Here is a 17,097-nt window from a genome sequence, read left to right on the forward strand (position 1 = left end):
TTCGTGTTTGCTGCTGTCCCCCTTCAGAGCACTAATCAATATCTAATTATTAAACAGCAGTAAAATGTAATAAACAGCCCTAAAATCTCATGCATTAACAAATGTTTACAAAATATGTAATTCTGCAACTAGTTTAGTTAAGTTTAGAATACAGCGTAGAAACAGATTATTCGGCCCACCGTCCACGTCGACCATCAATCACCCGTTCACTAGTTCCATGTTACCCAACTGTTATCTAGTATTTCAATTTTTTTTAATTTTAGAAAAAACAAATATATTGCAGATGCTGAAAATCTGATATAAAAACAGTAAATGCTGGCTTGACAATAATTCCAATTCTCTTGGGGATGATTCCAAAACCAAAATCCACAAATCATAGATAATAATTCCAATGTAAATAACCTTTGTCCTTATTGCATCCCTTTATAAGATAAGATAATATATTATTTATTCAATTGTTTTGCACCAATCTTTGTCCTGATCCAGTCCAACCAAATTAAGTCTTACTCTTGAATTTTTTATCTGCTCAATTAATTCATCTATGGGCTTCCGGTGGGCTTCTCTTGCCTTCTTTCGAAAAGGAAACCATTCTAACTTGTTTATAATTGTGATAACCTCCAAGGTACCATTCCAGCAAAACGTTAAAATCTTTATTTTACAGTGTATTTTTAGTATAAAGATTAAAACACTGCATTGTACACCAATACATGACCAAATAGAATGCTGTGCAAGTTGAACATGAATTCAATGTCCTCAGAAATAAATCCCATGATATTAGCTCTTTGAATTTCACTGATGACTGCGGGCAGTTATTTCTAAAGATTTTCCCAAGTCCTTGATTTCCAATTTCCGATGATTAGTTCCATTGTGTTCCTCAAAACATGACAAGGTTTATTTTCTGATCCACAGATGAGGTTTCTCGTCTTACAACAAAAGTTATTACCTAATTTCTACTTGTGTTTATATGTTGGTATTCGCTGTATTCACTATTTTATATCATCTAAAAAATTATGACATTGAGTAATTTAGTCCTGTATTCAAATCATTGCTGTAGATTATGAATGAGTAGTCTGAGGATTGAGTGCAAGTGCTAAATGTTCACTTCCTCCAACTGCATGCAAGATGAAGCATTGACAACATTTATTTGTGGTTTCATGCCTAGGGTATGTCAATAACTCATCTTCAACTTGTGACCATGACCACATCACTCAGACTAAATTTTGAAACTCCCTGTACAAAAATGCTGTGGAATTGTCACCCGAAGGACAGCAGATACTCAATAGTGGCAGATCATCAACACCTTCCCAAGGGCAGCAAAGATGGATAACAAATGGCCCTCTCTGAGATGCACATATTTTGTAAATTAAAATTGCATTGTGTTTTCTTCCTCCCACTTCAGCTGGTTTGAATGTTAACACCCCCCCCCCCCCCCCAACCCCACACAAAATTAAGAGAGGTCAGTGTTGCAGAAGATGTACCATTGCTTGATCTAATTGATCCAAGTTCCCTTTTCAGAAAAAAACTATTTTACATCATATCTGATTCAACTGCAACACTGGAATCTATCTAACCATGTGGAAAATTGTCCAACTACATTCTATCCAAACTGAGCAGGAAACGTCAAAGGTGAATATTTAGCTCATAATCACTACATTTTCAATTATAAGCATGCTGATGAAGATGTCACTGACAGTGCTTTAAAGTTTTACTTCCTCATCAATTATCTGTTCAGAGATGCTCAGTTTGAGTTCCCCCAAGACCAAACAGCTCAAGTCCTCATGGACAAAATAAATGAATTTGAGAGTAATGAAAAGGATTTAGATTTTCATTAAGGACGTATTTTGTCACAGGAGACATCAAAATGTTTTGTAAATTTGAGAAAAATCTTTTTACTGAGGTTGGTGCCAAATGTAGTATAAAGGGAGATGACTGTTAGAAGACAATTTGCTCGGATTCATCACAGCAGCAGTTCCTCCGGTCTGTCTCAAAAGAGCAAATTATTTTGGCTGGTTCTATGACATTCCATTCCTTCCATAGTCAGAACAAGGGAATTTTGCTGATGAATGCAAAGCATTTAATTAGAGCAACACTTTTTCAGATAATTAGGCATTCCTGCAACATTTGGGTATGAGCTTTTATAAAGTAACATTAATGTAATAACCATTTCCAACAAGATAGAGTATATCTGCTCCTTTTTAATAGACTGAAGAATTCTCATAACTTCCCTCACTATCTAAATCCTGGGATGGTGACTATTGATTAGAAACTTAACTGGACTAAATCATAAATAATGTGGCAATGGGAATAGTTCAGAAATTACATTATCTGCAGCTAAAATTCCTCCTGATCCATCTTTTGACCCCTCTAAAAAATGTAGAATAGGAAAGAGATGCAACATTATGACCTGCAGGTCCCCTCCAAGTTGCACACCAAACTTTAACATCGAGAAGCCCGCGGTCTGTGGTAAGAAGAGGCCAACTCGGGAGCTCCATGCCGCGGAGACAGTTTCAACCGGCCCGACGCGGGAGTTTCGATCACCCCGACTATGGATGGTTTAACTACCCCAACCGCGGGAGAACAAGAGGAAAAAGATTGAACTTTTTGCCTTCCATCACAGTGAGGGATACGGAATCCACTGTGATGGATGTTTATGTTAACTTTTATGTGGTTGGGTATCTTGTCGCTTTTCATTTAGTATGGCTGTATGGTAACTCAAATTTCACTGTACCTTAATTGGTACATGCAACAATAAACTGACCTTGAAACTGACAGAAATAAAATTGTTATTCTTTTATCCAATCCTTGGATCCATCTACCTTACACTATTGTGGGAGAATGATCATCAGGGCTTCAGACATCTAAGCTCACTGCTAACTTCTCAGGAGCAATTAAGGAATAAATATGGATTTGCTAGCAACATCCTGATCCCAGTTAAAACAATGGGATATGCATGGTTTCGATCAACTTCAAGGATACTCAAATTCAATGTCATCCATACAATGATACACGCTTCATTCTTCCACCACTTTGAACGCTCACTGTCTCCATCATCAAATACTAAGGCTGTAGTGTGTGCAACGTAGAAAATGCATTCCAATTCACCTCTGCTTCTTTGACAAGGCCTCCCAAACTCATCACTAAAAGGCAGCAGGCGGAAGAGAATGTCACCACTCACAAATTAATCTCCACGCCACACACAATTCTTATTTGGAAGTATATTGCTTTTCATTTCATCATTCCTTGGTCAAAATCTTGGAATTCCTTTCCATAAGATTATCTTCACCAGCAATAAGTGGTTCAAGGTGGCCCACAAGCATATTTTAATTGTAACCTTTGGAAAAATGCCAAAAGCTCGAGGAGAATGCTCTAATCAAAAAGAGCAATGTTCGTAATAATATGTAAAAATATATAAAAACGTACTAAATTTACCTTTTAAAAAAAAGATTAAACGTATTTCAATAAACAACAGGTATTGTCACTAACTTCCTAAAATCAATATCATCTCCAAAATGTTAATTTTATGCATGAATATTAGCTGATTCTCAAAGCCCTTCAGACAAAATATAAAATTCACCCATATTAAGTTTCACAGCATATTTACGTTTTGCATTCTTTCAATAGACAATGAGGAATTTCAATAGGTTAGGTGTAATTAATGCACAACCAAGATTACTTTTATAATGAGGTAACTTTATTTATTATCTTTGAATATGGCAATTAAATTATTTTCATTTCATTATATTAATTACAACCATTGGTATATGTGGCAAACCTGTTTTCAGAAACTAAATGTAATGTTTGAATTCACTATGACACATGGGATACCTCTCTTCTATTTGAATTATTTTTTTTCCCTCTTAAGACTTACTTGCATTGTTCAATAACTGATGTTAGAACCCGTTTCTTGTGTTCCTGCTGCACAGCATTCCAATCAATTTCGTAGTTACTTTTCACTTTGCTTGCAAAGGTAATTGCAAGTGTAACACCTGTTGGTGTGTCAAAAGACACAACTTTAAACAGGGCAGCACCTTCATTTTGAAACAAGTCTGGAAAGAAAATATCAGATGCGGGAATACTTTTAAATATTTGTACAGCAAAATAAATACTTTATCCCACATTATAATTGCAGAACATATAATTTGAAAAAAGCTTTGAAAGGAACAGATAATGACAAACATGCTTTGGAGCAAATAACCTCTGTCAGGGTTGTTGATCAATGACTACAGCTTGGCGTTCAGCACAATCTTCTCCAAACTTTTTATCAATCTCAGAGAAGTCTCAGAAGCGGATCACAATCAGTACGAATTAGCAACACTGCTTCCTCCTTGATAATCATCACCAACACGCAGGAGCACCTCAAGGTTGTGCGTTAGTCCCCTGCTCTACTCTCTATACTCATGATTGTGTAGCCAGTCACAGCCGAAACACCATCTTTACATTCACTGACAATATCGCTGTCATTGCATGTGATACAACAGTAATGATGAGTACAAAAGAGAGATTCTGACTAAATGGTGCTAGAACAATAGTCGTGGTCTCAAATTTAGCAAGACTAAGGAGCTGATTGATGACCAACAACACGATGGGTAAGCCAAGTATCCAAGGACCAGTCTTCATTGATGGTAAGGGGGTGGAGAGAGACAATATCTTCAAGTTCCTAAGCATGCAAATCTCTGAATATGTCCCGGGCCAAGCAGATTGATCCAAACACTAACAAAGCTCATCAATGCCTCTACTACCTTTAAAGATTGAGGGGATTTGGTATATCAACGAATATTCTATTAAACCTTTACACATGTGTGGCAAGTAGTGTACTGACCCACCGTGTCACCACCTGGTTTGATAACTTGAATGCCCAGGAGCTAAATAAATTAGAGCATGGTAGACATTGTCTGGTCCATCACATGTACTGACCTTCACAACATTGGGATCTATAGGAGATGTTGCCTCAAAAACTCAGCCAACATTAAAGACCCACATGACCCTGGCCAATTCACTCCACCCATCGGGAAATCTGGAAGGAGGTTCAGGTACCTAAAAATTGTTTTAAAGACTAGACAGGTTCATGAATAGCAACAATCAGAAACATAGAAAATAGGTGCAGGAGTAGGCCATTCGAGCCAGCAACGCCATTCAATATGATCATGGCTGATCATCCAAAATCAGTACCTCGTTCCTGCTTTTTTCACATATCCCTTGATTCCATTAGCAAAGCAAATCAGGCTCTTGAACACAACACAACACTAACATCAGCAGCAATGAACTTCAATGGACTGTGTCTTTGGTTGCATGACAGACTATGTTTTTGGCACCCGTATTACAGTTATTGATTTATTGATTATTTTATTATACTTATCTGTGTGTTTTGTATTTATGGGCCTGCTTAGTTGAAAGCTGCAGAAGTAAGAATTCTACTGTTGATTATCAAAATTAAACACTCCACTACAGTGATCAAAGAGGCCCCAATGCCATAATGATCTTAATATTTTACCTATTTTACAGCTGGTTTAAATTTCTTTCAAAGTATACAATTAATAAGCATATCACAATAAACAGATCATTTTTGGAGTCTTTTCAGAAAGGGAATTGGCACATATTTAATCAATTTTTTACCATGGATAATTTATATCCATTATCATCATATTGCTCTGTACTGTATAATATGAATGCTGTGTTTGTTTGTTTTTAAACACCCACCTCTTTCATCACTTTCTATATCTAACTTCCCCCTATATTGAACTGAATATCATTATTTTGCTCTTCCTCTGAATCTTCTTCAGAGCTTATATAATATAAAATGTGCAAGGCAATTAAAACTTGACACAATATTCAGAAATGAAATGTCCTGACCCGAAACGATGTTTGTTCATTTCCCTCCACGGATGCTGCCAGACCACTGAATTCCTCCAGCAGCAATTCTCAGCGCACAATCACCATAAATTCTGAATGAAGCTGCTGAAACGTTGAGAGTTTGAGAATAGTAAAAGTCTATTTGCCCTCCAATTCCCAGCAAATTACCAGTCCCTGCAAACCCATACTGTCCCTGCCTGCTTCAATGTCTCCACTATTGTCCCTTTGCCCAAAAAGGCAAGGATTACTGGTCTTAAAGCTCGTCGCACTGACCTCTGTAGTCATGAAGACCCTTGAAAGGCTTCTGCTGGCCAAGCTGAAAAATATCATGCGCTGAGCCATATACTTCAAATCACAGATAAATTGTTCAACAAGTTAATCAGGATTTTAAATATATGGCTCAGCGATGCCGCTTCGGGTATATGTCTAATGAGTTAATTCGAGACAAACTTGTCAGTGGCACGACTGATCAAAAGCTAAAGACTGAGCTACTACGGAATGCTGACCTAACCCTTGAACAAGCTGTGCATGCCTGCCGCACGTTCAACCCCAAGAAATGCAATTTCTGCGTTTCAGAGGTCACCTATGTTGGACACTTATTCACTTGCGATGGTCTGAAGCCAGACCTGAAGAAAATTGCAGCCATCAGAGAAATGCCTGCACCTGTCGTTGTGTTCAGCCTACAATGATTTCTGGGTATGGTGAAATATCTGGGGAAGTTCATACCAAATCTCTGTGAACTCAGTTCAACACTGAGACAGCTCACCTGCAAGGACACTGAATGGACCTGGCACCAGCAACACCAACAGGTATTTGACTTTTTAAAACTACAGCTGGCCAGTGCTCCTACCCTGACATGCTTCAATCTGAAGCGACCTGTCACGATAACCTGTGATGCCTCACAATACGGTTTGGATGCAGCCTGCCTTCAAACATCTGCCAAAGGGATTGTACTACCTGTATCGTATGCCTCCCACACCATGACAGACACCGAACAGCGCTATGCCCATATCAAGAAAGAGCTGCTAACTGCGGTCTTCGCTTGCTCAAAATTTAAGGATTTCATCTTTGGGAACACTTTCACAGTCGAAACCAATCACCAACCACTTGTAACCATCCTGAACAAACCTATCCACGCAGCACCTGCACGCTTGCAGTGCATGATGATGTGGCTCCCGCGGTTCGACTTCAGAACCCTTTACAAAAAAAGGAAAGGACATGCTCGTTGCCAACACTCTCTCTCGTGCACCACATGCATCTAATGAACAACATCCTTATGAATGTGATGAGCTCACGGTTCTCAAGGTTGACTTAGTTTCCACGGAATGCCTGCGTCACCTGGCTGAACATCTTATTAACAATTTAGAAACCATTATGAACGATGTTATTGTCTTTGTCATCAGAATTGAATAAATAACAAAACAAAATAAATTAATATCAACAATATAAGGATTTATTCATTCATTTGTCCACTACTTTCTTCCTGTGCTAAAATTTGAATTTAAACTCCTCTTCTATCATCTCTCGATTATAGGGGGTTTGTGTCTTTGCCCAGGAGAACTGATCCAAAACGTAGTCAAGAGCCAAGAGTGTTTTATAGTCTAGGTATGTTACAAAACCTACCTGAATCGTGGCTGAGCATCTGCCCTACCCCGTGTGCGCGATTTTGGCGCTGTTTAGAGGGGGCGGGTTTAAAACGCGATTTTTACTAGGCTGTTCCAATCGAAAATGTTCAGCCTAGTAAATCATTAACGGGAAATCGCTGAAAGACCCCGTCGCAAAAGGTATTATTAGTTTTTATGGCCTTGTGTATTTATAGTAGTTTAAAAATCACTCTCTCACTCCGCAACCTCTCGCAGCACCAGGGTTTTATAAAGCAAACAATTAAAGGTATGTACCTTATTTTTACATTAAATGGGGCTTGTATATAACCCTGTGTATAAAGTTTTCTATAGCGAGTAGTTCATTTTGGGCTCTTTATATCCCGCAGTATTTTTCTGGGCACTTGAGGGCACAAATCCAGTGCAATGCGAACGTTCTAAACCAGCGCGTTCACAGGAACCCACTAGAAAGCCGATTTAAATTGACTTTAATTTACAGCAATTGAACACTAAATTCCTTCCACTTGGCCTATAAATTGGTGTAAATGAGATTTAAAAATCATGTTTTATTGTGAATTATTTGTGAATATTATTTGGACACTTGGGCTATTTAAAAATGTTAATCATTTATTAAGAAATGGATAGATGTTTAGATCTAGTAATTGAAGTTTGAAATTAGCTACAATTGGGTAACTAACTAATTATATGCTTTAATTTCAGGTCATCCAAGTAAGATTATTTTATATTTGTTTCAGAATGCTTCAATCTATGATAACTGAAAATTTCATTCAGTTCTCTTAATTTTTAAGAAGGTTATGGGCTTTTGACTGTCCACAATCACAACTTTTTTGTTATGTCCATAGAAAATCAATAGGGAACAAGATGCTAATTTCCGAGTATGAAAATGGCCATAACTTTTTTATTACTTGAGATATGAAAGTGAATTAGGTTTCAAATTAAACTTATTGTTATGCTTTATCTGATGGGATAAATTGCAGGCTTGATTTTTTAAATCTCAAAATTTTGTAACATTGCTATATAGTCATGTCCCAGATAGAACAATTAAATTCTTACTTGCAGCAGCGCAACAGAATATCTAAACATAGTATATGATAAGGGAGAGAGAGAAAAGAAAAAGTTTAGTGTGTATTAGTGTATAGATACACAGATGGCTGTAGGGAAGTAGCTTTTCCTGAATCTGGACGTTAGTTTTCAGGCTCCTGTACCTTCTTCCCGATGGCAGTGGTGAAATTGATAATATGTAAGAATATGGATACTTTGGGAAATGGCTGATGGTGCTTTGGAAAATAGCTGACAGTGCTATGAGCAGGATCAAGCTGGCGGCGGTGACAAAACACCAGGTGCAAGAGGTCCATGTGACCGAGCTGTTGCCACAGTCTAGCTCTTTGCAGAAGCTCCAGGAAGATTCTGCACATCAACCAGTTGCTGCCATTAAGTCTAGGTTCTGGTGAACTGATGCTGAACCTAAGCCTGTGATTGGATAGAGGATTATCTGTTTACACTTAAACCCCCTTTTCACGGGGCGACTTGACGCAAGAGTTAACCAAAGTTGAACATCGTGGGAACCTCTTGCGATAACCGTACGGCATTCGTGGACCACCGTGGCGCTAACGGCAGGTACTCGTGTAACTTAGTGACTCGGGAGAAAATTCAAACAAGCTTGAATTTCTCCAAGAGTGACTTGTACACTTGTGGTTGAATATTGCAACATTATATGCACGTAGTGGCCAGTGCAATATCCGTACTGACTCTTGCGTGTACCGTGGGAACTCCTGCGAACGGTGAACCCGGAAGCTGGACAGAGGGGACAGAAGGTGAGTAAAAATTGTCTTCCGTGGGATTGAAATTTAAAAATAAAGATTTGAATCCGCATATGGACATCAACTTATTCATGAGTTATGTTAATGTGATTCAAGAAAAGAACTATAATCTTTAAAAGGGACTTTACTGAAAGGTCCCGCATTTTTATGGTCCGTGAGAAATTTTTCACATGTACTTCTTTGAGAGATACAGCTCGGAGTCCTCGCCGACCAGCGATCGATGCCTTTCTGAAGCAGGGTCCGGAACGCTACCAATCAATATTCTCCAGATACCCATGTAAAGGAGTGAACTGCACATGCTGGTTTAAAACGAAGACAGACACAAAAAGCTGGAGTAACTCAGCGAGTCAAGCAGCATCTCTGGAGAAAAATAGGTGATGTTTCGGGACGAGACACATCTTCAGACTCAATTCCGATTAGGATGTCTGAAGAAGGGTTCCGATTCGAATCACCACCTATACTTTTTCTCCAGAGATGCTGCCTGACACGCTGACTTACTCCAGCTTTTTATGTTTTTCTTCCCAGATCTGACTTACCTGCTGAGTTACACCAACATTTTGTGTCCGTGTTCACTATGAACATTGAATTATTTAATTTTAGGTAACTTACACTCTCTCTCTCTCCCCCGCCCACCCCCTCCTGCAGTAATTGTTGGTTAACCAGTCCAAGGTTTGCAACGCTGGTTCCCTCTTGGGATCACACTATCCCTAGCCAACAATTGGCATATCAGGGAACCAAATATAGACATAAAGTGCTGGAGTGACTCAGTGGGTCAGGCAGCATCTCTGGAGGAAAGGGTTAGGCGACATTTCGGGTCGGGACCCGTCTTCAAAATACCCTGCTGAGGTCATCTGTTGTTGGCCCTGATTTGTCCCGGTCTTTTCTTGCTTCCAGTTCCCCCCTACAATCATCCCGAAGAAGGGTCCCGACCAAAAATGGAATCTATTCCTTTTCTCCAGAGATGCTGCTTGGCCCGCTGAGTTACTCCAGCATTTTTTGTCTAACTTGCTGATTCAGACAGTTTTTGATTTACTCTGAAACACACGTTGGAAATTTAAACTTGGGCGCAACTAACATCGTCTTACTACCGTGGGAACTCTTTAACTCAGCGGGAAGGCAGCAGTTAATTGTTGCTCCCTTCAGTTTCCCAGGGGGTCGGGACGGGACTGGAGTTGGGAGGGAAAGGTGGGGGAGTCGAAGGAGACAGATGGGGGTGTCTTCATTTACTGGCGGCGGGTGTCTGTCACTGAAACAGGCAGGTGAGATTTCACATCCACCTTGTGTGTGCCTCTCTCTCTCCCTCCCTCCCTCCCTCTCACACAGGCATGACTGGAGGAATTCCGCGGGCCAGGCAGCATTTACGGAGGGAAATGGACAGGCGACCCATTCTTCAGGCTGCCTTATGTCTCTCTCCCCCCCCAACTCCCACCCACACACGCGAATGCTGGAGAAACTCAGCGGGTGCAGCGGCATCTATGGAACGAAGGAAATAGACAACATTTCGGCCCCACTGCACCCGCTGAGTTTCTCCAGCATTCGTGTGTGTGGGTGGGAATTGGGGGGAGAGAGACATAAGGCAGCCTGAAGAATGGGTCGCCTATCCATTTCCCTCCGTAGATGCCGCCTGGCCCGCGGAGTTCATCCATTCATGCCTGTGTGAGAGGGAGGGAGGGAGAGAGAGGCACACACAAGGTGGATGTGAAATCTCACCTGCCTGTTTCAGTGACAGACACCCACCGCCACTAAATGAAGACATCCCCATCTGTCTCCCCCTCCACTCCCCCACCTTTCCCTCCCAACTCCAGTCCCGTCCCAAGTTCGGTCTGTGAAACGCAACACGCCAGCCCCGACAACCAGCCCGGTGGTCAGTGCCTCTCTCTCTCTCCCTCCCTCCCTCTCACACAGGCTGACTCTGCCTCTGTGAGTGTACGTCTATTTCTCCCCCTCTCCCACACACAGTAAAGACCGAGTAACTGTGCTCACTCCATCTGTGTCTCCCATATACACAGCAAAACTCTGCTTTGTGTGTGTATATACCAATTCAACCAAGGGAGGATATTTATAGTGTGTGGGAAAAAAAAGTGACATCATTTGTGCCACGTGATGATTTAATTACACTTGACAGTATACAATGTCATTCAAGATTTAACGGGAAAGCTCGGGAGACGGACAAGTCACTCGCACAAATAACAGAAATGCCGAGTACCGTGGGAACTCTTTGTCTACCCCACCGTTATATCGTGTGATATCGTGCTAGACCACGACCACTTCACTCTGGCTACATCTTGCGTCAAGTCGCCCCGTGAAAAAGGCCTATTAGTGTCTAGGTGCTGAAAGGTTTTTGTATACAATGTTTGTAATTTTTTAACGGAGTAAATGCTTCTTAATGTGTTTTCTTATCTGTAAGAAGTGATTGGCATGTAGGGGTGGCCTTACCCATCGTACTTAGTGTCCCTGCCTTTGTTTAGGGGTATAAAAGTGTATGCAATTCATTTGGGTGTGTCGTTTGTCTTCCTTCTGTTCTGTTTGCACGAGGCTATTGTGGGCTTGCGTGAGTGGATCCGAGACCGTCCCTGCAGTGTATACAAATAAAGAAGGGTTTGGACTTCAGTGTTCTACTCGGTTTCTTTTACTGAACCAGACATGGGGTAAGATTAGATCCGGACTTTCACATTTAGGGGCTTGTCCGGGATCTCAAAGGATTGCTGACGTGAGTCTGCGGCCAAGGAGCTGAGTCGTCTTGGATCGCAGGAGGAGAAATAGGCGCCCCGTGGTGAGTAGTTTTTACTGGATCGGTTTTCCCTGCTCCGCTAATCCGACGACGAATCAGTCATTCGGTGACTTTGCGTGAGGTCCCGACGAGATCAATAAGGTTAGTAGTCTGGAGAACACTGAATTAGATTGGATTGGATTGGGCACCGGTGTAGGGTTTGAGTCCCTGTAGGGTTAAAGTTCCCACTGAGGAAGGGTTAGAGGCCCTTGGGTGAGGGTTAGAGTCCCTGTAGGGTTAAAGTCCCCACCCAGCAGGGTTTGAAGCCCTTGAATTTGAGGTTAGAGTCCCCGCTCGGTATTGGGGTACCGATTGGCAGGGTACTTTCAAAGACAACACTGGCATGGTACAGTACTAAGCGGAGTAAGTACTGATGCTCATCGCTGAGGTGAGATTGACAGAGACACTTTAAAAATCAGCGTTGGGAGCCAGCATTAAGGAGGAAGTGCTGAACACCAGTACCTTGCAGAGGAGTGGGGTTAGAGTTAACCCTCTGGGCTGGAGTTCCAGCTTCCGAGTCCCTGGTGGTACTGGGATTAGTACCAAGGTAAATTGGCATTATTACTGTAAAAATTAATACTGGGGTTTGATATAAAGGTGCATAATATTCTTGGATTGTGATCTAAATTTTGATTCTAAGTTTTGCTAAATTGGAAGTATTCATTTTGAATGCTTTTGCTTAATACTGTGTAATTACTTCTGTATTATAGTTGTCTGTTTTTGCTTAAGAATAAAACGTAAGCCAAAAGCACGGAGCCAGTCCTTGGAGAATTATCGCCTTCTTCCTAGAACTGAATACGAAAATTCTGAAAGTGATTCGGACCCCGGTGACAATGACACTGAGCCAGAGGCAGAGACAGAAAAGATATTTGAGCGACAATCCGCTCGCCGCCAATTCCCGGTTAGAGAAATGCCTAACCCCGCATTCAATCTAGCAAATGCAATTGGTGCTGGTAATAACCAAATGGTAGGTGTATATTTTCCGTGGAAACCGAATGAAATGATGGCCATACTGAGTCGTATGCCTGATAGGAAAAAGTCCCCCGCTTCGTTCATAGATTATATACGAACTACCATACGAGTGTACCACGCAGATTCAAGGGATTTGTGGGCTCCAGTGCAGCAAGTTTTGACCCCGGTAGAAAATGCAAGATTCTTGGTTACTCTAGGATCCTCAACTCACGATCCCCAACTACCCTGCTTGCTCAGAGCACGGCACGAAAGGAGGCAATTCTAGCTACCCTTACTACCACTCTGCAGAAGCCCATAGATCTTTCTAAGATTTTGGATACTAGACCCCGGAGAGGAGAGGGAGCAGAAGAATTGTTAGCAAGATTTTCGGAGATATATATGGATCAATCGGGAGATGTGAACTTTCGGAATGGTGCAAATTCACCCCTGTATTGCGCTATCTTGACTAACTGTCTGCCCACCGTTGTAGCCGAAGCAAATAAAACAAATAATATGGACTGGTCAGAGAATAGTCTGAGTCAAATGGCCCATTTAGGTATCATTGGAGATACCAAGAAATCAGAAAGTCAACCCCCGGCTAACGTAAAGACTGAATATGTCGTAAAAAGAGAAATTCTGAAAGCTGTCCCAGATACTACCAGTCATGCAGTAGAGCCTCGATGTTATGTTCCAGATTGGGCGGAGAGACCAAATCGCGGACACAGAAGTCCTCTTGATGGACTATATGCCCCTAGTTACAGTGAACCCTATGCACCCCCACGGCCATATTTTAGAGTGATCAGAGCAACGGAAATGGACTGTTGCTTCACCTGTGGTGGATTAGGTCACTGGAGCAGGCATTGCCTGATGAAAAGACAGGAAGGAGGGGGCTACCGACAAGAGCAAAGGGGAGATTGGCAGGGAATGGAGGACAACGGAAGCAGACAACCTTTCACCAGAATAATCCGTTTTCCCACTGACTGGCCAATTTAATGGTGAACGGGTGTAACAATGATGAGGAACCTGTTTTATCATTGCTAGTCGCTGGAAGAGAATGCAGCTTTTTAGTGGATACAGGGGCATCCATGTCATCTATTCAGTCCATTTATAATTTTCCCAAAACTCTGATAAAACTCAGAGACTGTCCGGATTCCAAGGGCAGGTATGCAAATACCCCATCTCTATGCCAGTTGAAGTAACATACCAAGGCGAGACGGTGCAGCATTCATTTGTCATTACCACAGGTCTGGATTGTAACCTGCTAACTCGGGATTTGCTGTGTGCATTCCAGCTGAAAAATGAGTGTGGAGATAACGGTATAACCATAACTCCCTGGGTTCTAAATGTTACATGTCAGTAACACCCCAATGATGGTCTTTAGATCTAGAAGATGAGTCTCCACTCCATATCACACTAGCATATGACCGAAGTGGCAAAGATAAAGAGCTGGAAAACGTTTTCAAGTCCCGTGAGGGAACTAGATGGGATGTAACTATTTTGGTATTAGTGACTGAACCACAGGGAATAGCAGAGTATGCTGCAATACCTCAGGAATTGCAGAGGCAGGCTTCTGAAGTCGCATATAACAAAGAAAGCAAACTTCCCATCTCATGCAAAGGGTTTAGGAATTATAGTTCAGTGAGCAATCAGTATGGTGAATTCCAGCATGAGCCAAAGAACAAGAATTGCCTAATAATTGTACTGTTCAGTTTTATCAGCCACTTAGGACGGTTACTACGCAGTTATGTCATCATCTGGGGAGCTAGGTATACGAGTATGTGGACCCACAGATGTGGGCAGAAGATCCTACTCAGGTAGGATGTTCAGATTGATCCATCCAGGTAGCTCTCCAGATAAATGTAACACTGCCTTCCATACAACAGTACCCGCTGAAGCAACAGGCAATACCCAGCATTGACAAGCTAATTCAAGGATTACTGGAGCAGGGCATTCTAGTTAAATGCCAATCATCTTGCAACACACCGATCCTCGCAATACCCAAAGCAGGGAAGCCAAATCAGTCAGAGTTAAACCGATCTGTGAATTCCCTGCACCACAGGAGGCAAAGCAAATGAGACAGACGCTCGGCATGGTGAACTATTGTCGACGGTGGATACCCAACATTGCTCTGGACACTAAAAAACTGACGCCATACACTAGTATGGAGGGCGGGTTTTGATTGTCTGAGGAAGCCCACAGCTTTTGAAAATTTAAGGAAGTTTCTGTTTCAGGCACCAGCATTAGGAAGGCCACTCTATGATCGAGAATTCCAACTATACTTACAATCCTTTCTGATTGCTCAACTGCAGTATTGACTTCAGAAACATGGAGACAAACATCGACCAGTGGCCTACTATTATTCAAAGTTTGATCCTGTAGCAGTTCTTGTTGAGGTAGGAGTTGATGTGCACCATAACCAACCTCTCAAAGCACTTCATCACCACAGACGTTAGTGCCACTGTCGATAGTCATTGAGGCACTTCATCTTACTCTTCTTGGGCAGCCGTCTTATTGATGCCCTCATAAAGCAGGTGGGAACCTCAGACCTCAGATGTGAAAGGTTAAAAATGTCGGCAAAAACTCCCGCCAGTTGGTCTGCACAAGTCTTGAGAACTCGACCGGATATACCATCAGGTCCAGGAGCTTTCCAGGGGTTCACCCGCCTGAAGGATCTTCTGACGTCGGCCTCTGTGACTGTGACTGTAATACCGTCAGGGCAAATGGGTGCTTGGGAAGGCACATCAGTGCCCAAGCAGCTGTGGCTCGCTTGCAGTCCGTCTGTCTTTTTCTTTTTTTGGGTTTCTTTTGTCTTGTTGGACATATGTTTTAGTTTATTTTTAGTTGTGTATGTGTGGGGGGTGGGGGAAACATTTTTTAGTCTCTTCCTTCGGCGGTATGCGACCTTTTCTTTGTTGTATCTCCGTCTCCGTCTGCGCTGAGGCCTAATCGCGGAACTGGCGGCCTCCAACTGGGGCCGACCTCGAAGCTCCGGAGGCAGAGCCAGGACTCACCATCGCGAAGCTGGCCGACTTCGGGGCTGTGGTGGCGATACAACTTTGGAGCCTTCGGCCACGGGCCCACTGGACGACAACATCGGGAGCTCGCAGGTCCCAGGTTGGTGACCGATTCTCCGGAGCTCCCGCAACAACAGCTTCGTCTGCTGGACTGGAGGGTGGCAGGTTCGTCCGCCCCGGGCCGCGGAGTTTGAACCGGCCCGTTCGCAGAGCTCAGATTCGGCCACGGGACTTACCATCACCTGCAGGGGGGGCCAACATCGAAAGCCTGGATCACCTCAACGCAGAAGGAGAACAACGAAGGAAGAGACAAGGACTTTAAGACTTTTGCCTTCCATAACAGTGAGGAGGTGCCTGGTAGACTCACTGTGGTGGATGTTAAACTGTGTTCATTGTGTGTTCTGTTATTTTATTCTCTGTCATGATTGCAAGGTACATAATTTTGTTCAAACTAAAAGTTTGAATGACACTAAAGGATACTTTATACTTTGTACCTATTGAACTGTGCGTAGAATGCATTGAACTCGTCAGGGATTGATGCTGGAAGGAATCCAGAGATAACCACCCTAGAATTCCTGCTTTTCAGTCTTCTTCATAAGACTGGATAGACTCGGCTTGTACTCGCTAGAATTTAGAAGATTGAGGGGGGATCTTATCTAAACGTACAAAATTATTCAGGGGTTGGACAGGCTATATGCAGGAAGATTGTTCCCGAAGTCCAGAACAAGGGGTCACAGTTTAAGGATCAAGCCAAAATCTTTTAGGACTGAGAAGAGAAAAACATTTTTTACAGTGGTGAATCTCTGGATTTCTCTGCCACAGAATGTAGTTGAGGCCAGTTCATTGGCTACATTTAAGAGGGAGTTAGATGTGGCCCTTGTGGCTAAAGGGATCAGGGAGTATGGAGAGAAAGCAGGTACAGGATATTGAGTTGGATGATCAGCCATGATCATATTGAATGGCAATGCAGGCTCGAAGGGCTGAATAGCCTACTCCTGCATCTATTTTCTATGTTTCTATAACTCTCTAAACTCGCTTTGCAGAACCTCCTTCCTCTTCTTCCCGATGTC

The 17,097-nt window shown here is 42.2% G+C and overlaps 1 protein-coding gene across 2 annotated transcripts in view; it reads right to left on the reverse strand.

Annotated features, from left to right (window-relative positions):
* The window catches only part of LOC129700944 (uncharacterized), a 66,655-nt gene that overhangs the window by 42,636 nt on the left and 6,922 nt on the right, over positions 1 to 17,097 (reverse strand). For both annotated transcript variants that reach the window (XM_055641796.1, XM_055641797.1), the window contains exon 2: positions 3,869 to 4,046. In XM_055641796.1, the coding sequence (XP_055497771.1) occupies positions 3,869 to 4,046 (178 nt within the window). The remainder of the gene's footprint in view (positions 1 to 3,868; positions 4,047 to 17,097) is intronic.

Source organism: Leucoraja erinacea, chromosome 10 (assembly GCF_028641065.1).
Source record: "Leucoraja erinacea ecotype New England chromosome 10, Leri_hhj_1, whole genome shotgun sequence".
NCBI classification, from domain to species: Eukaryota; Metazoa; Chordata; class Chondrichthyes; order Rajiformes; family Rajidae; genus Leucoraja; species Leucoraja erinaceus.